General features: G+C 40.3%; 1 protein-coding gene across 1 annotated transcript; it reads right to left on the reverse strand.

Moving 5' to 3' along the window:
* Positions 1-519: 519 nt before the first annotated feature.
* Positions 520-15674, reverse strand: LOC135463387 (neurotrypsin-like). Its single transcript, XM_064740645.1, has 11 exons — positions 15559-15674; positions 12678-12831; positions 12205-12383; positions 11771-11930; positions 11038-11222; positions 8867-9032; positions 7460-7635; positions 4660-4764; positions 3848-3958; positions 1180-1305; positions 520-761 (listed from the first exon to the last, which is right to left on the reverse strand). Exons 1-11 carry the CDS (start codon positions 15629-15631, stop codon positions 520-522), a joined length of 1677 nt encoding a protein of 558 aa, XP_064596715.1. The 5' UTR covers positions 15632-15674.
* Between the last annotated feature and the right edge of the window lie 454 nt (positions 15675-16128).

Here is a 16128-nt window from a genome sequence, read left to right on the forward strand (position 1 = left end):
CTCCAAGGAAAATATTGATCTTGCAAAATGTACAGCAGACGAAATAGGTCTCTTACAAAAATGTCCATAGGGCAATATTTGATTATTTTGACTTATGATTAGCACGGTGCTAAAGATGTTTTCACATGTGTTGCAGTGGCTAAGTGTCTGAGGGGAGGACACCGGAGTGCCCGGGGTAAACGTTTTCTGGGTACCCACAAACGGTTCGCCAGTATCAATTTTTCAACTCGTCCACCAGTTAAACAAGCTCATTAATTAACTAATGACCAACCGATTCATCGACCAGAAATCCAATCATCCAGTTATTTGACTATTAAACAGCTCATCAGAATAAACAAACAAGATAAGTTTCAAACTTTGAGAAATTAGTTTACTGTTTCATTTGGTTTGAACATTTTTTTTTCAGATGATTTCATTCTTAAAATGTATTTTCTGTTCATACATGTATACATCAGTAAAGGTCGGTGAAGAAATCTTGAGTCTTCGCCCGGGATGGTGTCGATGGCTGTACACTGTCTGCTATGGACAAACCACTGCGTCTGCTGAAGCTCCGCTAGCGGTGGTGTGACTACACATGGCCTTGTACTTGGTCAGCGTTATTCCTCCCGCTGGGCAGTGTAGAGACGACGTATCCTTCATAAAACAGATGTCCCGGAAGTTCTTTGTACTTACGGAAACCGGGTTGGAACAAACATCTGAGATGAGACTAGCACCTTGGAGACGAATGAAGTCACAAAATCTCGAACAAGTTATGGTCCTACCTAGTAAGTACAGAGGAAAGGGCAAAGGTATAAACGCATTGTCATAACAATCTCGTGTACTGCAGAAAATCATGTCATTTTCTTTACTGGTTAGACTTATGTCTAACGGCATACTCCTGATTTTGTCACTTGCATAACGGTTATCAGGATTCGGTTTGGGTGAAACTCTGGTACTCATGTATACACATCGGGGATACCACCAATCGGGCACCTTAGTGGCATTTCTAACTCAAAGTTGTTCCCTCTATGACCAGTTTTCCAAAGAAATAGCTAATCAACGCTCCCTGGTTCAGTATATACATCTAGACAATACTTCCAAGGTTTACGTGAAAAAGTAACTGAATGTTATTTGACAATGCTCGGAATAAAACTGATAAGGACGGGCGTAAGGTTGCTTGTTCATTGGCGGTCGCCTTACCATTTTTCAACTCGTGCAGAGCGGATGACCAATGTGACGCGCTCACGCTGACGTCACACTGTTCACAGGTATTGTCAGGATTCATCGCCTTGTCCGCATAGCACACGCCATTAATGGAGCAGCCACCTTGGGTAAATTATAAAAATATCGTCTTGAAGAATGCTACAACAAAATTTCTAATCAATTTGTGAAGTCTGCGAGTTGCATGCTGAACAATGGGCGTGGAGAGAGATTTGTTTTACAATGGCTGCACTAACAAGCCGTCAGAACAAAGTCCATGCAATAAAACAGCCTACACTACTGTCTGCGAATAACTAGATCGCTTTAATTTCCTAATATACTATCCAAAAAAAGAAATGCATAACCCGGTTTTTTGCGGAGGTGATGCAGTCTTTTCAATTATGCATAACCAAATAAGAATTGCTATTCTGCAAATATTTTTTTACACAGATTAAGGAAGGGTCCATATCTAGACAACAAGGCCATCAACTTGAGGTAAGACACTCACAATGAGTCTCCCACTTGAGTGGAATGTCAGTATCTGTTATGACCACCACGGGCACGAATAACAGTTCTGACACGCCTTGTCATGGACTGGATGAGACGCTGGATAGAGGCCTGGGGAATGTTCTGCCACTCCTCCTGCAAACATGCAACTTGCTCTTGAAGCGTTTGGGGTTGAGGTTGACGTTGGCGTAGACGTCGATCAAGTTCATCCCACAGATGCTCAATTGGGTTAAGATCCGGGGAACGGGACGGCCAGGGTAGCACATTTACATTGTTTTCGGCGAGGAAGTCCCTTGTGACACGTGCCGTGTGCGGTCTGGCGTTGTCCTGCTGGAACAACTCCCGCTGAACGTCAATGACAGGTAAGAGGTGTGGCTGCAGGATGGTGTCTCGGTAGCGTACGGCCGTAAGATTTCCCTGAACGTGGACAAGATTTGTACGACCAGTATACGATATTGCTGCCCACATCATCACACTCCCTCCACCAAATCTGTCCACTTGGCGTACGCAGTTAGGGGCATAACGTTCGTGAGCACGTCTGTAAACCCGGTTTCTACCATCACGTCTCTGCAATAGGAATCTGGACTCATCACTGAACCAAATGCGTCGCCAGTTGCGTAGATTCCATGCAGTCACGTTGTTACATCATCGGAGGCGATTGGCGCGATGGTGAGGACGCAGCACGATCCCAACATAGGGCCTCCTGGCTCTCAGTCCATGTTCCCTCAGCCTGTTCCGCACTGTCTGACCTGATATCCTCCTCAGTCCCGGTATGCTGGCTGCTGTGCTTTCAGCTGTAGCACAACGGTCACGCAAATGGAGGACCCTTATGTAGCGATCTTGGGCTGCTGTAGTGACACGTGGTCGACCTGAACGCCGACGGTCATTTGTTGTCCCAGTATTGTTGTAGTGGGCAGCAAGCCGTGAAATCGTGCTCTGGCTGACGTGTAGACGCCTAGAAATGGACGATTGGGACTCTCCAGCTTGAAGTCTTCCAATGGCAATATTTCTTGTGACAGTGTCAAGACGTGGCATGTTGAATCAGCTTGAAAACACCACTTGAAAGACGCCGATTTCCGGCCCGAAGTTGCGGTTTTATAGTCACACACTGCATGCTTTCCATGCGTAAGTTCGGCGTGTAAGACTGCACGTGATGCAGTGTGGTGCTGTATTTTTTACTTCTTCCAAAAACGGCCTCCAAACTCAACATTTTCAACCAGGAATAAAATGTGTGCTAACTGTGACTATTAACAATATTAAAACACATTTCGCTCATGAAATGAAGACAAAATGTATTTATTTCATTTCAAAATAAAACAAAACACCTATGCGTTTCTTTTTTTGGATAGTATATCTATCTCTAAAACCACACTGCCGTGAGATCATACATTACAACAGATAAAATAAAATTCACTTATTAAGGCTATATTATACTAATACTAAAACAATTTCAAACATGGCAGAAACAGGGATTACAGTAAAGTCAACAGCAATTCAGGTAACTGTTGTTACCCTCCTTCAAAACATTTCTGAATAATTATGAAGTTACCCGAGGCAATTGGTTCTTGCCGTCGAAACAGAGAATATGGGCTTTAACATTATACATTAGAAAAAGTGTGGGGTAATAATATGTCCAGTTCCCAGAGCTTGGGTTGTTATGTGACATTTACTAAAGGCGAGCATGACATTTTACAGACAGCTGAATACAGGCGACCCTCTAAAAGAAATAGACCGTAATAATGGTTTCGACCGTGGTAAAACATGAACAACCCTGTTATTTTGGGACACTTAACTGCGATATACCCTGGCACACAGTCTGAAAATGGACAAATACAAACTAGTTTGACACATACATGAAGGCTTGTTAAGTACTAACTCAGAATTTGAAGCGAATGAATGATTTAAGAAAACGATAAATGATGTGATGAGCTATGATCTAGTTCGACACAGAGACAGGACATAATAAAGCACGTTATAATATGAACAGCTTTTAGGACGCCATTAAATATCATCTAGTTCGACTGACAGTATAGAACCTGGCTTTGAGGACAGATTTCTGTTCATGAATTCTGACTGTGTCAATCCAGAAAACGATTTTCATAAACGGTGCAACAGCTTAAAATAAACAAATACATTCCAGTGTACAGCCCAGTGCACTTACTGATGGGACTGAAGCTCGTTGTGCTGATTGCACTGATGCACTTTTTGCAAGGATCATTAGGGTCCTCATCCCCTTCGTCATAGCAAACGTCATTGACAAAGCATTTTTGTGCTGAAAAATAACATGATCAGCTCAGATTAGAGCAAAAGTGGGATTGTTAATACCTGATAATGACAGACAGTGACTGATTTCCCGACTAGTGCTGACATAGAATACACAAAGTACTATAATAGAATGCGCCAATCCAAATCAAGGGGAAACCACTGACGCCTTTATTTATTCCCGCCTTTGTTTATTCCTGACTTTAGTCATTCCTGTCTTTGTTCATTCTAGTCTTTTTTCATTCCTGCCTTTATTCATTTCTGACTTTGTGGAATTTATGCCTTTGTTTATTCCTGACTTTGTTCATTCCTGTCTTGAGTTTGCGCTTTGTGAAAACATCGGTCACACATTAGTCACGCAATACGAAATAACAATCATGGTCAATTCAGCTTCGTACTCGAGATGTAATAGCGGTTGAAAGATGTAACCCGTTAGTAACTGGTTATACATACCGGACTATTATACCGGGAATTATAACAACTCGACATTTTAGTTAGCTCAGGATTGTGTTTTCTTGTTAACGAAAAAATTGACCTAACTACATTCTAACACGCCAAGCCAGAATGCATATTTCGTGCTTTTGGCGACTTTACACGTATGAAATTTAACAGATGTAATTTTAACAACTGCTCAACTTTGTGGCACGCTGTTTTAGAGACCCATAGCATAATGAACTTTTACCATCCTGAGAAAATCTACGCTATACTCACACATAAGGGTAAATTCAGACGGGTCCCGTGCACTGTCGCATACTCTGCAGGAAGCATTTGGATCCACCTCCCCGTCATTATAAGGGGTTCCATTGATGGAGCATCCTGCGAAACGGGAAGCAGAAATACAATCTCTCCACTTAACACTTCAAGACTTACATGTTAACCACATGTATGCGCAGTTTCTAAAATATACAATCACAGGAACCCTTTATCCACAGGGGATATAAAATTGCTCGAAAGCTGTATACCTTTTCGTTACGCCTTGACTTCCAACAACAACACATATACATGCGGGCCCTTAAAGGGAAGAATGGCCGTCATATGTGGAAAATATTTCTAGTTACTTTCGGGAAAAAGGCGGAATATTTCCCTGGAATTTTCGCATTCACTCTGCCTCGGTATGAACTATTCATAAGTAGGGAGTTATGGTTTCAACGAATCATACCAGGTTTTTTGATTTTTGTCATACTATTAACTATGATTACCCGATTGTAATTGATCTTATGCCAGCATAAGTCTAAATAATGGGGAAGATGTATGCTAAGTTTCATGGAAATAGGTTCTTGCAATCTGGAAAGGTTCTTGAAGAGGTTCTTCAAAACTGCCTTGAGACTTAATACCAGATTTAACTTTAAGCTAAGTTTGTACATTGCCCCAAAATAATTCTGTAACAGTATAATTAATATGAAATAAATCTTCTGCTGTTATACTTTGGTTTTGGACAACTGCAATGGCTGCTAAGTCTAACTAAAAGCTTAAATATATAATATGACTTATAAACCAGTATTAGCTAATACACTATCGGACAACTGGGCCCAGTACATTAGGGATTGTTGCATGGACAAACTCTGAATACATGGTAAAAGCACCTTGACGCAAAGACCTAAATGAGGGCAATAATTACTCTCTCCACGACAGACTTCCATAACCTTATGGTTTCAGGCTCTGTCCAAAGACACCCGTTTTTCTGGTACAAGTGGCGATCGACACAATCATTGTTAGCCAATGAGCACTCCGTACAAGCAGAAAGCCTTCGCAAAAACTACAAATTTTCATTGCTAGATGTGGAGTTACGTCTTCATATTCATGATTTAAGTAAGAAGTTGACTGAACACTGAATTAAACAAAATTCGTAGATAAGATGACGTTATTGTCTATGACAAATTCAGGGACAAACAGCTCTGCATACAAGTCTTCCAGGCATATTCTTTAGGGAAAAGACATTTTATGTATTAGTTACCACTGAAGACAGAAACTGGGAAGCCTCTCTGCTTCACGGCGCTGCAGAGTGCGGTAGTGTTAGCGCAGCAGTCTCAGACTTCCACGCAGTCCATCCTCAGAATCCCTAACTCCCGCTAAACAATTATATCCTCTTCTAACATACATGTAATCCAGTGGTTCAAACATTTCAATGTTTCCATTGGTCAATGTGGATTAGCGGTCTCCAGATCCCCAGTACAAGGATTTGCAGGGAGTTCCAGCAGAGGTTGGTAGATTGAACGGCTACGGCCACTGCCTAAGGAGGGTAGGTAATTATGATAATAATTGATCAATTGCCTTTGATCCTAAGCATGCACAAGATCACATGACAGGAGAGATGTATGGTAAGTTTCGTCCAAATTGGCGCAGCAGTTTGTGAGTATATGCATGGACAATATCGGGTCTACATCGGTGATATACGATCTGATGTCAATATGCCTCCATTAGGGTTTTATTCTAACTGTTTATGTACATGCCTAAATTGTAGCAAATTACACGTCCCCTAGAGCAGAGGCATTTGGTAGACTCTAATATAGGGTGCCAAAAGTAGCGCATAAGTTGAACTTTCCTCTTTACAAATCTGTTTGGTTCAAGAGAGGTAATTAATTTAATAGGCGGTCAATTTTAGCCAAATTAAACCATGGAAAAGTAGTAATCGTGAACAAAGCACATGAAACTAATTTAGCCATGACACTAGGTCACGAGCGGACGTTCACCGTGGATGTTGATATTTGGTGTCACCAACATGTTCTAACTGTTAGTTTACTTTTGAGGAAAGTATGTCAGCTTTTACAATGGACGAAAAAGTTACTCATGGGAATTTTCAAACTTCGTTTACATTTTAAAATAACGCACCTCTTTATTTCTTTGTCTAAACCAGATCAAATGCTTCCCTCAATAAAATTTCACACAAACTTTGTCTTTCAGATCTACGGTAGATGTAAAAGTCAAATGCAGGGATAAACAGCCACGATTCAATAAATGACATGTATCACAGGGCCGCACCGCAGAACTGTAAACTGTGGCATATAAACAAACATTTGACAACGTCCAACACAGTGTGTAATTCCGAAATAAGGTGTCTCGTTTCACTCGGTTCCGGCGCTAGTTTTCTTTATGTTTCATAGACTCATCACAATACCGATTTGAAAGCAAATACTATACAATAATCCAGTATTCAAAAAGAGCACAGTGGATATCCCCGTTCGTAATGATACTTCTTGAACATATGAATGTATTACAGCTGTAAATACGAAATATAATTGGGCCGTTCACGCTATTCATGTAAGGCGATTTGTGAGACAACACCATTACCATGCCGGTAAATTGTGTGATGCATGTATTCACGTCAGTAAGGTTATGTTACATCTGGGAATTCTGCGCTTAAACTTCACACTCCGTTTCCGTGAAGATGAGTGATTTTATCACGAGTAAAACCTGTTCGCATACTGTTTTTCATTTGATGCGGTACGACATTAAACCCTAAACACTCCTTTATTCATTCATTATCCCTACACACGTTCTACTGTGGTCTTACTTGTTGGGCCTGAGCAGGACAACCATAGGTCACGGCTGTGGCTACAGTTACTGCTTCCCCAAGGTCCGTGAGAGCATTTAGATATATCCGTTTCGTTGCCAGCACAGATAACGTTGTTCAGCCAGACGACCCCGGTCCCTGCTCCAGAAAAAAAGGTATTCCAGTAAGTGCCATCCCTGTCAAAAAAATATACAATCGATTTATCATTGCACATAAAGGCTTAAAGGTACCAGTAGGCACTAAAGGTGGTGAGTCGCAGAGCTAATAAGGAAGGTGGAATTGGGGGGGTGGGGATGACGTCATGTCTAAAAGCAGAACGCTAGTATTATTCAGAGTAACAAGAGAATTTAATAGAAGCACTTCCGCATGGCCTGAATTTTCTGGTTCGCTTCTGTGTGTTGGTTCCGGTTTGACCTTGAGTGGTGGGCACCAAATGGAGCTGTAACTAACATACCCCCACGTTAGTTGGTTACTTTTGGTTGTTTCATCATACTCTGAAATACTGTTTAATACCCGAGTATACTGGAACATTTTACTACTATAAAAGCTATAAGGTATTTACAAATTTCATAAACTTCCCTGAAAAGCACGCAGGAAAGGCCAACATAACGAGATAAACTGCCGGAATGTTGACGTCGGGCCCATTGGCTTCCACAAGCAATGTCAACTTGTTGGATTATGCACATCATTGCTTTAATTTTTTCCCCTCTGTATGCCAGTGACATTTTGGTCGATATCTCAAAACACTTCCATTTAGCATCTTAAAATTAATTTCAGATACTTAAAAAACAGTCAAAATCCTCAAACCAACGGACAGTTAATCTATATCCAATTTGCCGCTCTGTGCTGACCAATCGAAATCCTCAAACCAATTAATCAGTGACCAATTCACCGCTATGTGCCTGACCAATCGAAAACCTCAAATCAGCACAACGAAGCACAACGACTTCGGAATTAAAACCTCAAAAAAAGTGTTTTTGGTTGATTTTCGCACTAAGTTTTCCTTTACGTCTGCGTTCTGCATTTAGTCATCATCTCTGCCGCCTGAAATCTACCTCGTATATAACATTACCCCACGGCAACGATTTATACATGTTAGAGATTTTGTATTATTAATAATGATCTTTTGGAAGTTGGCTTACTACTACGCTTACTACGAGTTTTAAGTCGTACTTAACCATTTTTATGTCATGTGACGACAAGGAGTCATTAGTAGTGTGTACATATATCGCGTCCTCTTGCTGCCGCCACTGAAGTATCATGCCGAAGACACGAGCATGACACCCCACCAAGCCACCCTATACCGACACAGGGACAACATCCGGGACGTAACCTCTCAGTGCTAAGCGCCAAGCGAGGCCGCGACAAGTACTATGGGCTTAATATTGTACGAATGTTATCTTGTACCTGTATCCAAAGAATCCACAGAAAGTAACTGCTGTAAGCTCGTTGGCGTTGTTGTAACAATGTGACACTGTCCCCCATACACCACCATAAAAAACTTCCAGGCGTCCGCTCAGCCTGGTTGTCGTTTTGTGACCATCGACCAGTCGTACGGCATAAGTTTCTGAAACTAATATTTTTATTCCATGTGAAAGTCTTATTTCAGAATCATTTCAATGGTATCATTACCTCATTACTGGATGACCTCCTTGTTTATAAGTGAGCCATCTCGTCTCAATTAAACATCGTGTTGATGAGAACAGATACAAACGTCATGTGACAGAATTGTAGCAAAAAGTGGACTATCCCTATCTCGGGCAATCTTCACGATGGTTGTTTCTAGAAAAAATAAATCCCAAATTATGTTTTAGTGGACCCTCCTTCATTTGGAATAAGTCCCGGGTCTCTCACTCCTCTCAAACTCCCTCGGAGATGTTGCAGATCATGTTAACACTTTAAATAAATGTTTAGTGCCTTTTTGGGGTTTATGAAGTTAGTTTGGGTCCCACAAACATTGACTGATATTACTAATCACAAAATAACCCTTTCGATAGTTGTTGGCGACCAACCAGAAACCCTCCAAGTGTTCCAAAGAGGCTTCCTACAACTTCAGTTTAAATTTTAGCTCAATCGCATCAGCCGTTGTGGGGAAGACGACCCCGTTCATTCTGCACAATAAGTATACATGCACAACGTAATGTCATTACCTAAAACATATTGTATATTCATAAATGTGCCAAAAAACGAGAATGAGAATAATTACAATTCTAATCTTGTATGGTTTGAGTTCTTAATAAGTGACGGTATTATCATATACAATTTTAATGGGTTGTCCAATGATTTTTACTTCATTGTCAACGTTTCTTAGTACTTAAGGAAGGCAGCGGCCAGTTAAATATCTATCATCTGTTCTGTAATTTGTTCCTGAAATGGTTCTGAGTTAAACAGTAGGCAAGCAATGCTTACCGCCTATAAAAAGAAAGTCATACACGGACACTCACAAGTGATTGGTACTCACGTTAATCGAAAAAGTCATTCGCTCACCTCTATTTTTATTTAATATTTTTTTTTTTATTTCGGAATGATTTTAGCAAATTCTTAGCAAATTAAAAAGCAACAACAACAAAAACTCCCCAAAACATCCCAGTGTTAGAAGTGTATTGTACATAGGTATTACGTTGGAGTTGAAGAAACTATTTGGCCTATATGAAGGCATTTCCCGCCATCCCCATTTTTCTTAAGAGCCAAGACAGTAACTGGTTAAAGCATATCGAAAGGAAGGGAACTCAAGTTTTCTACAAAGTATCATACTTTAGTATTTTAGGGGCCTCCGTGGCCTCGGGGGGTTAGCACACCAGCGTGGCGCAATGACCCTGAAGCCTCTCACCAATGTGGACGCAGAAGTTGTCGCAGAAGTTGAAGTTGTAGCCGGGACACGAAATCATATCCACATATATAGTATATTTATTTCTTTGATTGGTGCTTTACGCCGTACTCAGGAATATTTCACTTATAAGTTGTAGCCAGGACATTAAAACTCAACCACGGAGGCCCCGCAGTATATTGTATATATAGGTATTTATATAGTATGTATAGGGAAACTGGAGATCCAGTAACCGTGACAACCGAGTCATCTGTATATGTATGTATCCACCAAAAATTAGAACTCTACGCAGAAAACAGTTAGAGTTGTAGCCCGGAGATTTAATGATAACTATTTTTATTGGATCTATAGTTAAAATGGAGATCAGGTAAACCGACAGGCGCGGATATAGGCAAATTCTGTATATCCTTGTTTCCAGCAAAAATTAAAAGTCCCCGTGGAAAACAATTGAAGAGATAGTCCACAGACGAATACGGACTGACAGACAGACAGACAGACAGACAGACAGACGGATAGACAGACAGACAGATTGACGGAGAGACGGATAAACGGATAGACAGACAGACGGACGGACGGGCGGGCGAACCAACGGGCGGACAAAATCGTTATAACACTCCCTCTACTGCCGAATGTGTAAAAATTGTTAGGTACGATGTCCTACATATACATACATACATTCATACAGCCAGCCTTACACCCACACATACCCACACACATACCTTCTCACACACATACCTTCTCACACACATACCTTCTGACAAGTTTGTGCACACCAAACCCAAGCCATTCCTCTCCTTACAACGATCATTGTTTCTCCAAGGCTTGTTAAATGTACACTCGGATATAGTAGTCTCGTTCCCTGAACACATCAAGTTGTCCAACCAGAAGAGATTAGTTGGTTCCCCAAATACGGCGTTCGCTGCACGATAGCCACGGCTGGTAAAAACGAAACCCAGAAAATCCATTAAAAGTCAGAAGGTCTTAATATATATAAAAATGTAACACTAGAATCACATTCCCTTAAAATAATAAAGAAGCTATACGATCGTGAGATTTTGGCCAAATTATCTGAAAGGTCAATTGCCTATCAGTAAACATACGACTTGTACCAGTACTACTTTAAGTGTTTAAATGATTCTACAGTTTCAAAAAGTTATCATCCGATATGCTTTATAAATTTTAGGAACTGAAGTGCTGATTTTGAACGGTAACGAGGGCATAGACGAAGTTTATATTTTGTGAATGATAATGATAATTTTCTTAGACATTGTAAGATAATTGGAGAACTTTGATTAAATTTCCAATGATTCAGTTCATGTCCAAGTATCGCCGGTATACCCTTTAAACTTTTGCAAAAAAGCTATAATATAAGCCCAAGTACATCGACAAGAGGTCGGATTTCACGAGGTACGTGTAATCACTTGCCACCCATCGCGGCTGTTCTGGTGAATCTATACTTAGATATACGTGTATTCCTACCATACCTGTAACCCAAAAATCTGCAGAGAGAAACTGCTGTGACCTCGTTGACGTTGTCTCCACAGACTGGCCCCCACACACCACCGAAGAAAACTTCCAATTGTCCGGAAAGAGAGGTAGCTGTTTCTTCACCGTTAATGAGTTTCAGTTCATAAAGTTCTGAAACTAAAATTTCAATCATCAAAAGTTTCTTTCTCGCAGATTTTTATTGACTCAGCATCGTGTCTTCAAGGACATCCTGCACACAGACGTGTCAAAATGGTAATAATACCACACATAGACGTGTCAAAATGGTAATAATACCACACATTTCAATAACAAATTCTTAACTGAAATCGTCTTTAAAGGAAGTTACGAATCCAGCGTGTTGTAGAATATGAATATGCTAGAAACACTTTCTATGAAATGAGAACAATCAATAATTCAAATGTAACCTTACGTATTGGCAGGTTTGAGCACATCAAACCCACATCCTCGTCGTGGTCACAGTTATTCGAGCCCCAAGGGATGTGATCACACTGATCTATATTAGTCTCTGTTCCTGAACATACCACATTGTCCAACCAGATCGGCCCCGTCCCTCTTCCGAACGCGGAGTTCCAAGCGAAGTAACCACGGCTGTTAAAAACCAATCAAGTAAGGAGAAATCACAGACGTTGTAAGGGGTTGTGAATAAAAAAACAGAAACACCAACTGCATTTTTTCTCTTAGAATGAGGAAAAGTCCCGCGTTACTTCGCATGTTTAAGGCACAGGTAAACACACACACACAGTGACTAAAACAGGGATTATTTTTTGTCTCAGAAAGTTGAAATCTTATGTGTACTTGTCGAAACAAATTTTAGGAGAAAACGTGTTCAATGCTACGTGAATCCACCGTCTTTTATGCAATTAAACAATATTACTGGCATACCTGTAACCAAGAAACCCACAGAGAGTAGCTGCTGTGAGATCGGTAAACATATCATCACACACTGTCCCCCACTCGCCGTTGTAAAACACCTCCAAACGTCCGTTAGAATGAAGCTCATTTGTGTCACCATTGACCAGTCTAATTTCATAATTTCCTGAAAATAAAGCTTTAGGTTATCTTCTGTTTCAAAGTAACATCGCTTTCGAAACAGATGCCCCTGCTTACACATGTTCAGTCGTATCTAACATAAATCTGCAACAAAAGAAAACTATCCCTCCAACCAAATAACGCAGATAGAGTGGTCTTGGCTACCGACTAATTCTGTTTACAGAGTCAGATTGTAAAGTAGGTCTTCCTATAAATTATACCTATATATGCCAATTTCTTCGGGCTTATGACCCTAAGCACTCACTCTCCGGACTTATGACCCTAAGCACTCACTCTCCGGACTTATGACCCTAAGCACTATCTTTTCGGACTTATGACTCTAAGCACTCACTCATGGCCCTTAACACCCAGTCTTCGGGCTTATGACCCTAAGCACTCACTCTTCGGGCTTATGACCCTAAGCACACACTTTTCGGGCTTATGATTTGATGGAATGTATTGATAGATCTGAGGCTAGAAGAGATACATTGAGATTGAGGGAACTGGGTTTGGGTGGGAAAATTGGACGCTTCTGATACATTTGTGAAAAGCTGGTTAAATTTCTAAGGAGGAAAAATTTTTGGTGAAAAAATTTATTTGTGTGTGAGTAGGAAGGATGAATATCTGTGTGTTAGCGCAATTACATGTAGAAGAATTATGACATCTTAAATAATAGATCTGCGATCGCTGTGAGTGCAAGTCCAGCTCATGCTGGCTTCCTCTCCGGCCGTACGTGAGAAGGTCTGCCAGCAACGTGCGGATGGCCGTGGGTTTCCCCCGGGCTCTTCCCGGTTTCCACCCAACATAATGCTGGCCGCCGTCGTATAAGTGACATATTCTTGAGTACGGCGTAAAACACCAATCAAATAAATAAATAAATAAATAAATAAATAAATAAATAAATAAATAAATAAATAAATAAATAAATAAATAAATAAATAAATAAATAAATAAATAAATAAATAAATAAATAATATATCATGAGTCTTATGAGCCACATCATGCGTTCTTGTAGAAGTACTAAGCCATCGACGCAAAGAGTTAGTATAGAATGAGTGTTTTTTTGCGGACATAAATGTATATGTTTGGTTGTACTTAATGATACCAGAAAGTCTTTACAAATTAAGTTCATGTGCGATGTTGAAACAGCTTAAATTGAAATAAATTCCCACAAGCTTGGCTAATTGAACGTATATATTTTGATGCATCAACATTCTTGTTTACATTCTGTTTTGCTAATATTTAAGGACAATAGGTTTGTGCAGCTCAACCATATATTTTATTTTCATCAACATAGTTGACACAACCTCGACGTTGCTAGAAGCGCAGACAATTATGTAATTGGAAATATTGTAAAGAGGATACCGTGTCATTAACGTAGAGTGCAGTATGAGGTCGAAACCCATAATGCAATATTCCGCTTCGTCAAAATTATGTGAAGAGTAATTCTATGTTTCTTATGAAAACGCAGTTTTGAAAAAAATGTTAAATATTGGGATGTGGTCTGATATACATGTATATGTTGGAAAAAGTTGCTTTGAGTGTGCAAATTCCTAAACATGTAAATATTAAGGGTAGGGTGTAAACATTAAACAGTGGATGGTACATTGCTCTGCAGTAAAGAATCAGTGTATGAAGTTTAAACACTCTGGAGCGAAACATCAGAATTGTAACTGTGTTTGAATTATTGACTTAAGTCTAAAGACTAAATTTATTTATTTATTTGATTGGTGCTTTACGCCGTACTCAAGAATATTTCACATACGACGGCGGCCGGCATTATGGTGGGAGGAAACCGGGCAGACCCGCACAACCACCAGCAGGTTGCGGGAAGACTTTCCCACTTACGGCAGGAGAGGAAGCCAGCATGAGCTGGACTTGAACTCACAATGTCCGCATTGGCGAGAGGCTTCTGGGTCATTACAGTGTGCTAGCGCGCTAACCAACTGAGCCACGGAGGCCCCACCAATGCTTAGAAATGGTAACGAACAGTTGGTATCCTTTTAAAAAATTTAAGAAACGTTAAATGGAGGCTCTTGATAGTCAAGCAGTGACATGAAAATTCAGCGAGAACGTTTTATGACGCAGTCGGAATCACACGCCCTAGCATAAATAGAAGTTACAAGTTGTAAGTTGTAACGTGTAACTTCAAACTAGAATTAATTTACCTATTCTAGTTTGAAGTTACATGTTACAAGTTGAACTTGTAACTTCTAACTGAAGGTCTCTAATACAGAAATAAATACTCATACCTGTACATTATGCAGAGTTTATCTCGGGAGGCCGAATATAATTTGTACCCTGTCATGAAATATAAGCATTCGGTTGCAGGACTAACCCAGCTTTACGAAAACAGAAAACTTAAGCCGGTAATTTCGTCTAAATGTAAAGACAAATTGTGGGCATTCAAATAAAATGTCGAAAATTGATTCTGTCAGATTGGAGGGCTTCTAGATGTTAAGTGAAAACAAATGAAGATGTGTATTAACTTTACTGCTGACAGTTTAAATCCCCTAATATTTTGGAAGTCACTGGTTAAGAATTATTCAATATCCCCAATATCGTCCTTTTTCTTTTATTCGAAAGAGTTGCATGAAACCATGTCGAAAAGTTTGTCCACAAAGGCGTCGAGAACAACAAAAAACTATGACCTCTTTCTTACCATAAAACAAAGAGATTTATATATGGAGTGTATAGATAAAATAAAGAAAGACATCAATCTGAACACACTTACCATTCGCCAGCTTCAACATTATCATGAGAATGGACAGGAAGCGACAAATCTTCACCAGTGTGTGCTTCGCCATATTGTCCGTGATTAACTTGCAGGCAACTCTTGCGTCCGTGAAGTGTATATTGCGGCAAGCTGGATGACAACTTTATAGTGGTCAAGGTGCTACATAGTGCCTATTATGCATCAACCCACGCCCACTGCGCATGACCGGGTCATGTGACTCAACTGCCTGCTGCACGTAGCTTGTAATCGTAGGCAGTTTTATGTCGGATAGCAGCACACGCAACATATCTAAACTCTGCAATGCAATTTAGCAATGTTTCAAGTTTTTAGTTTTACGCAGTATCTGTGAGTTTCCTTTTCCTTTGCACTCCATGTTCATAAAGCCTACACACGACCAACTGCTTCTTTTTAAGTGTATACTTTGAATACAATATGTATGCCACGCCTTAAATGACCCCTGTGCTGCGGTCTGTTAAATACAATCATAAACGCCCTGACAGAGCATTCACCCATATGTCACGACCTAGATACTGGAGTTCATGATGATTTGGTTCTGCTTTCTGAGGC

This window comes from Liolophura sinensis, chromosome 3 (assembly GCF_032854445.1).
Source record: "Liolophura sinensis isolate JHLJ2023 chromosome 3, CUHK_Ljap_v2, whole genome shotgun sequence".
Taxonomy (NCBI): Eukaryota; Metazoa; Mollusca; class Polyplacophora; order Chitonida; family Chitonidae; genus Liolophura; species Liolophura sinensis.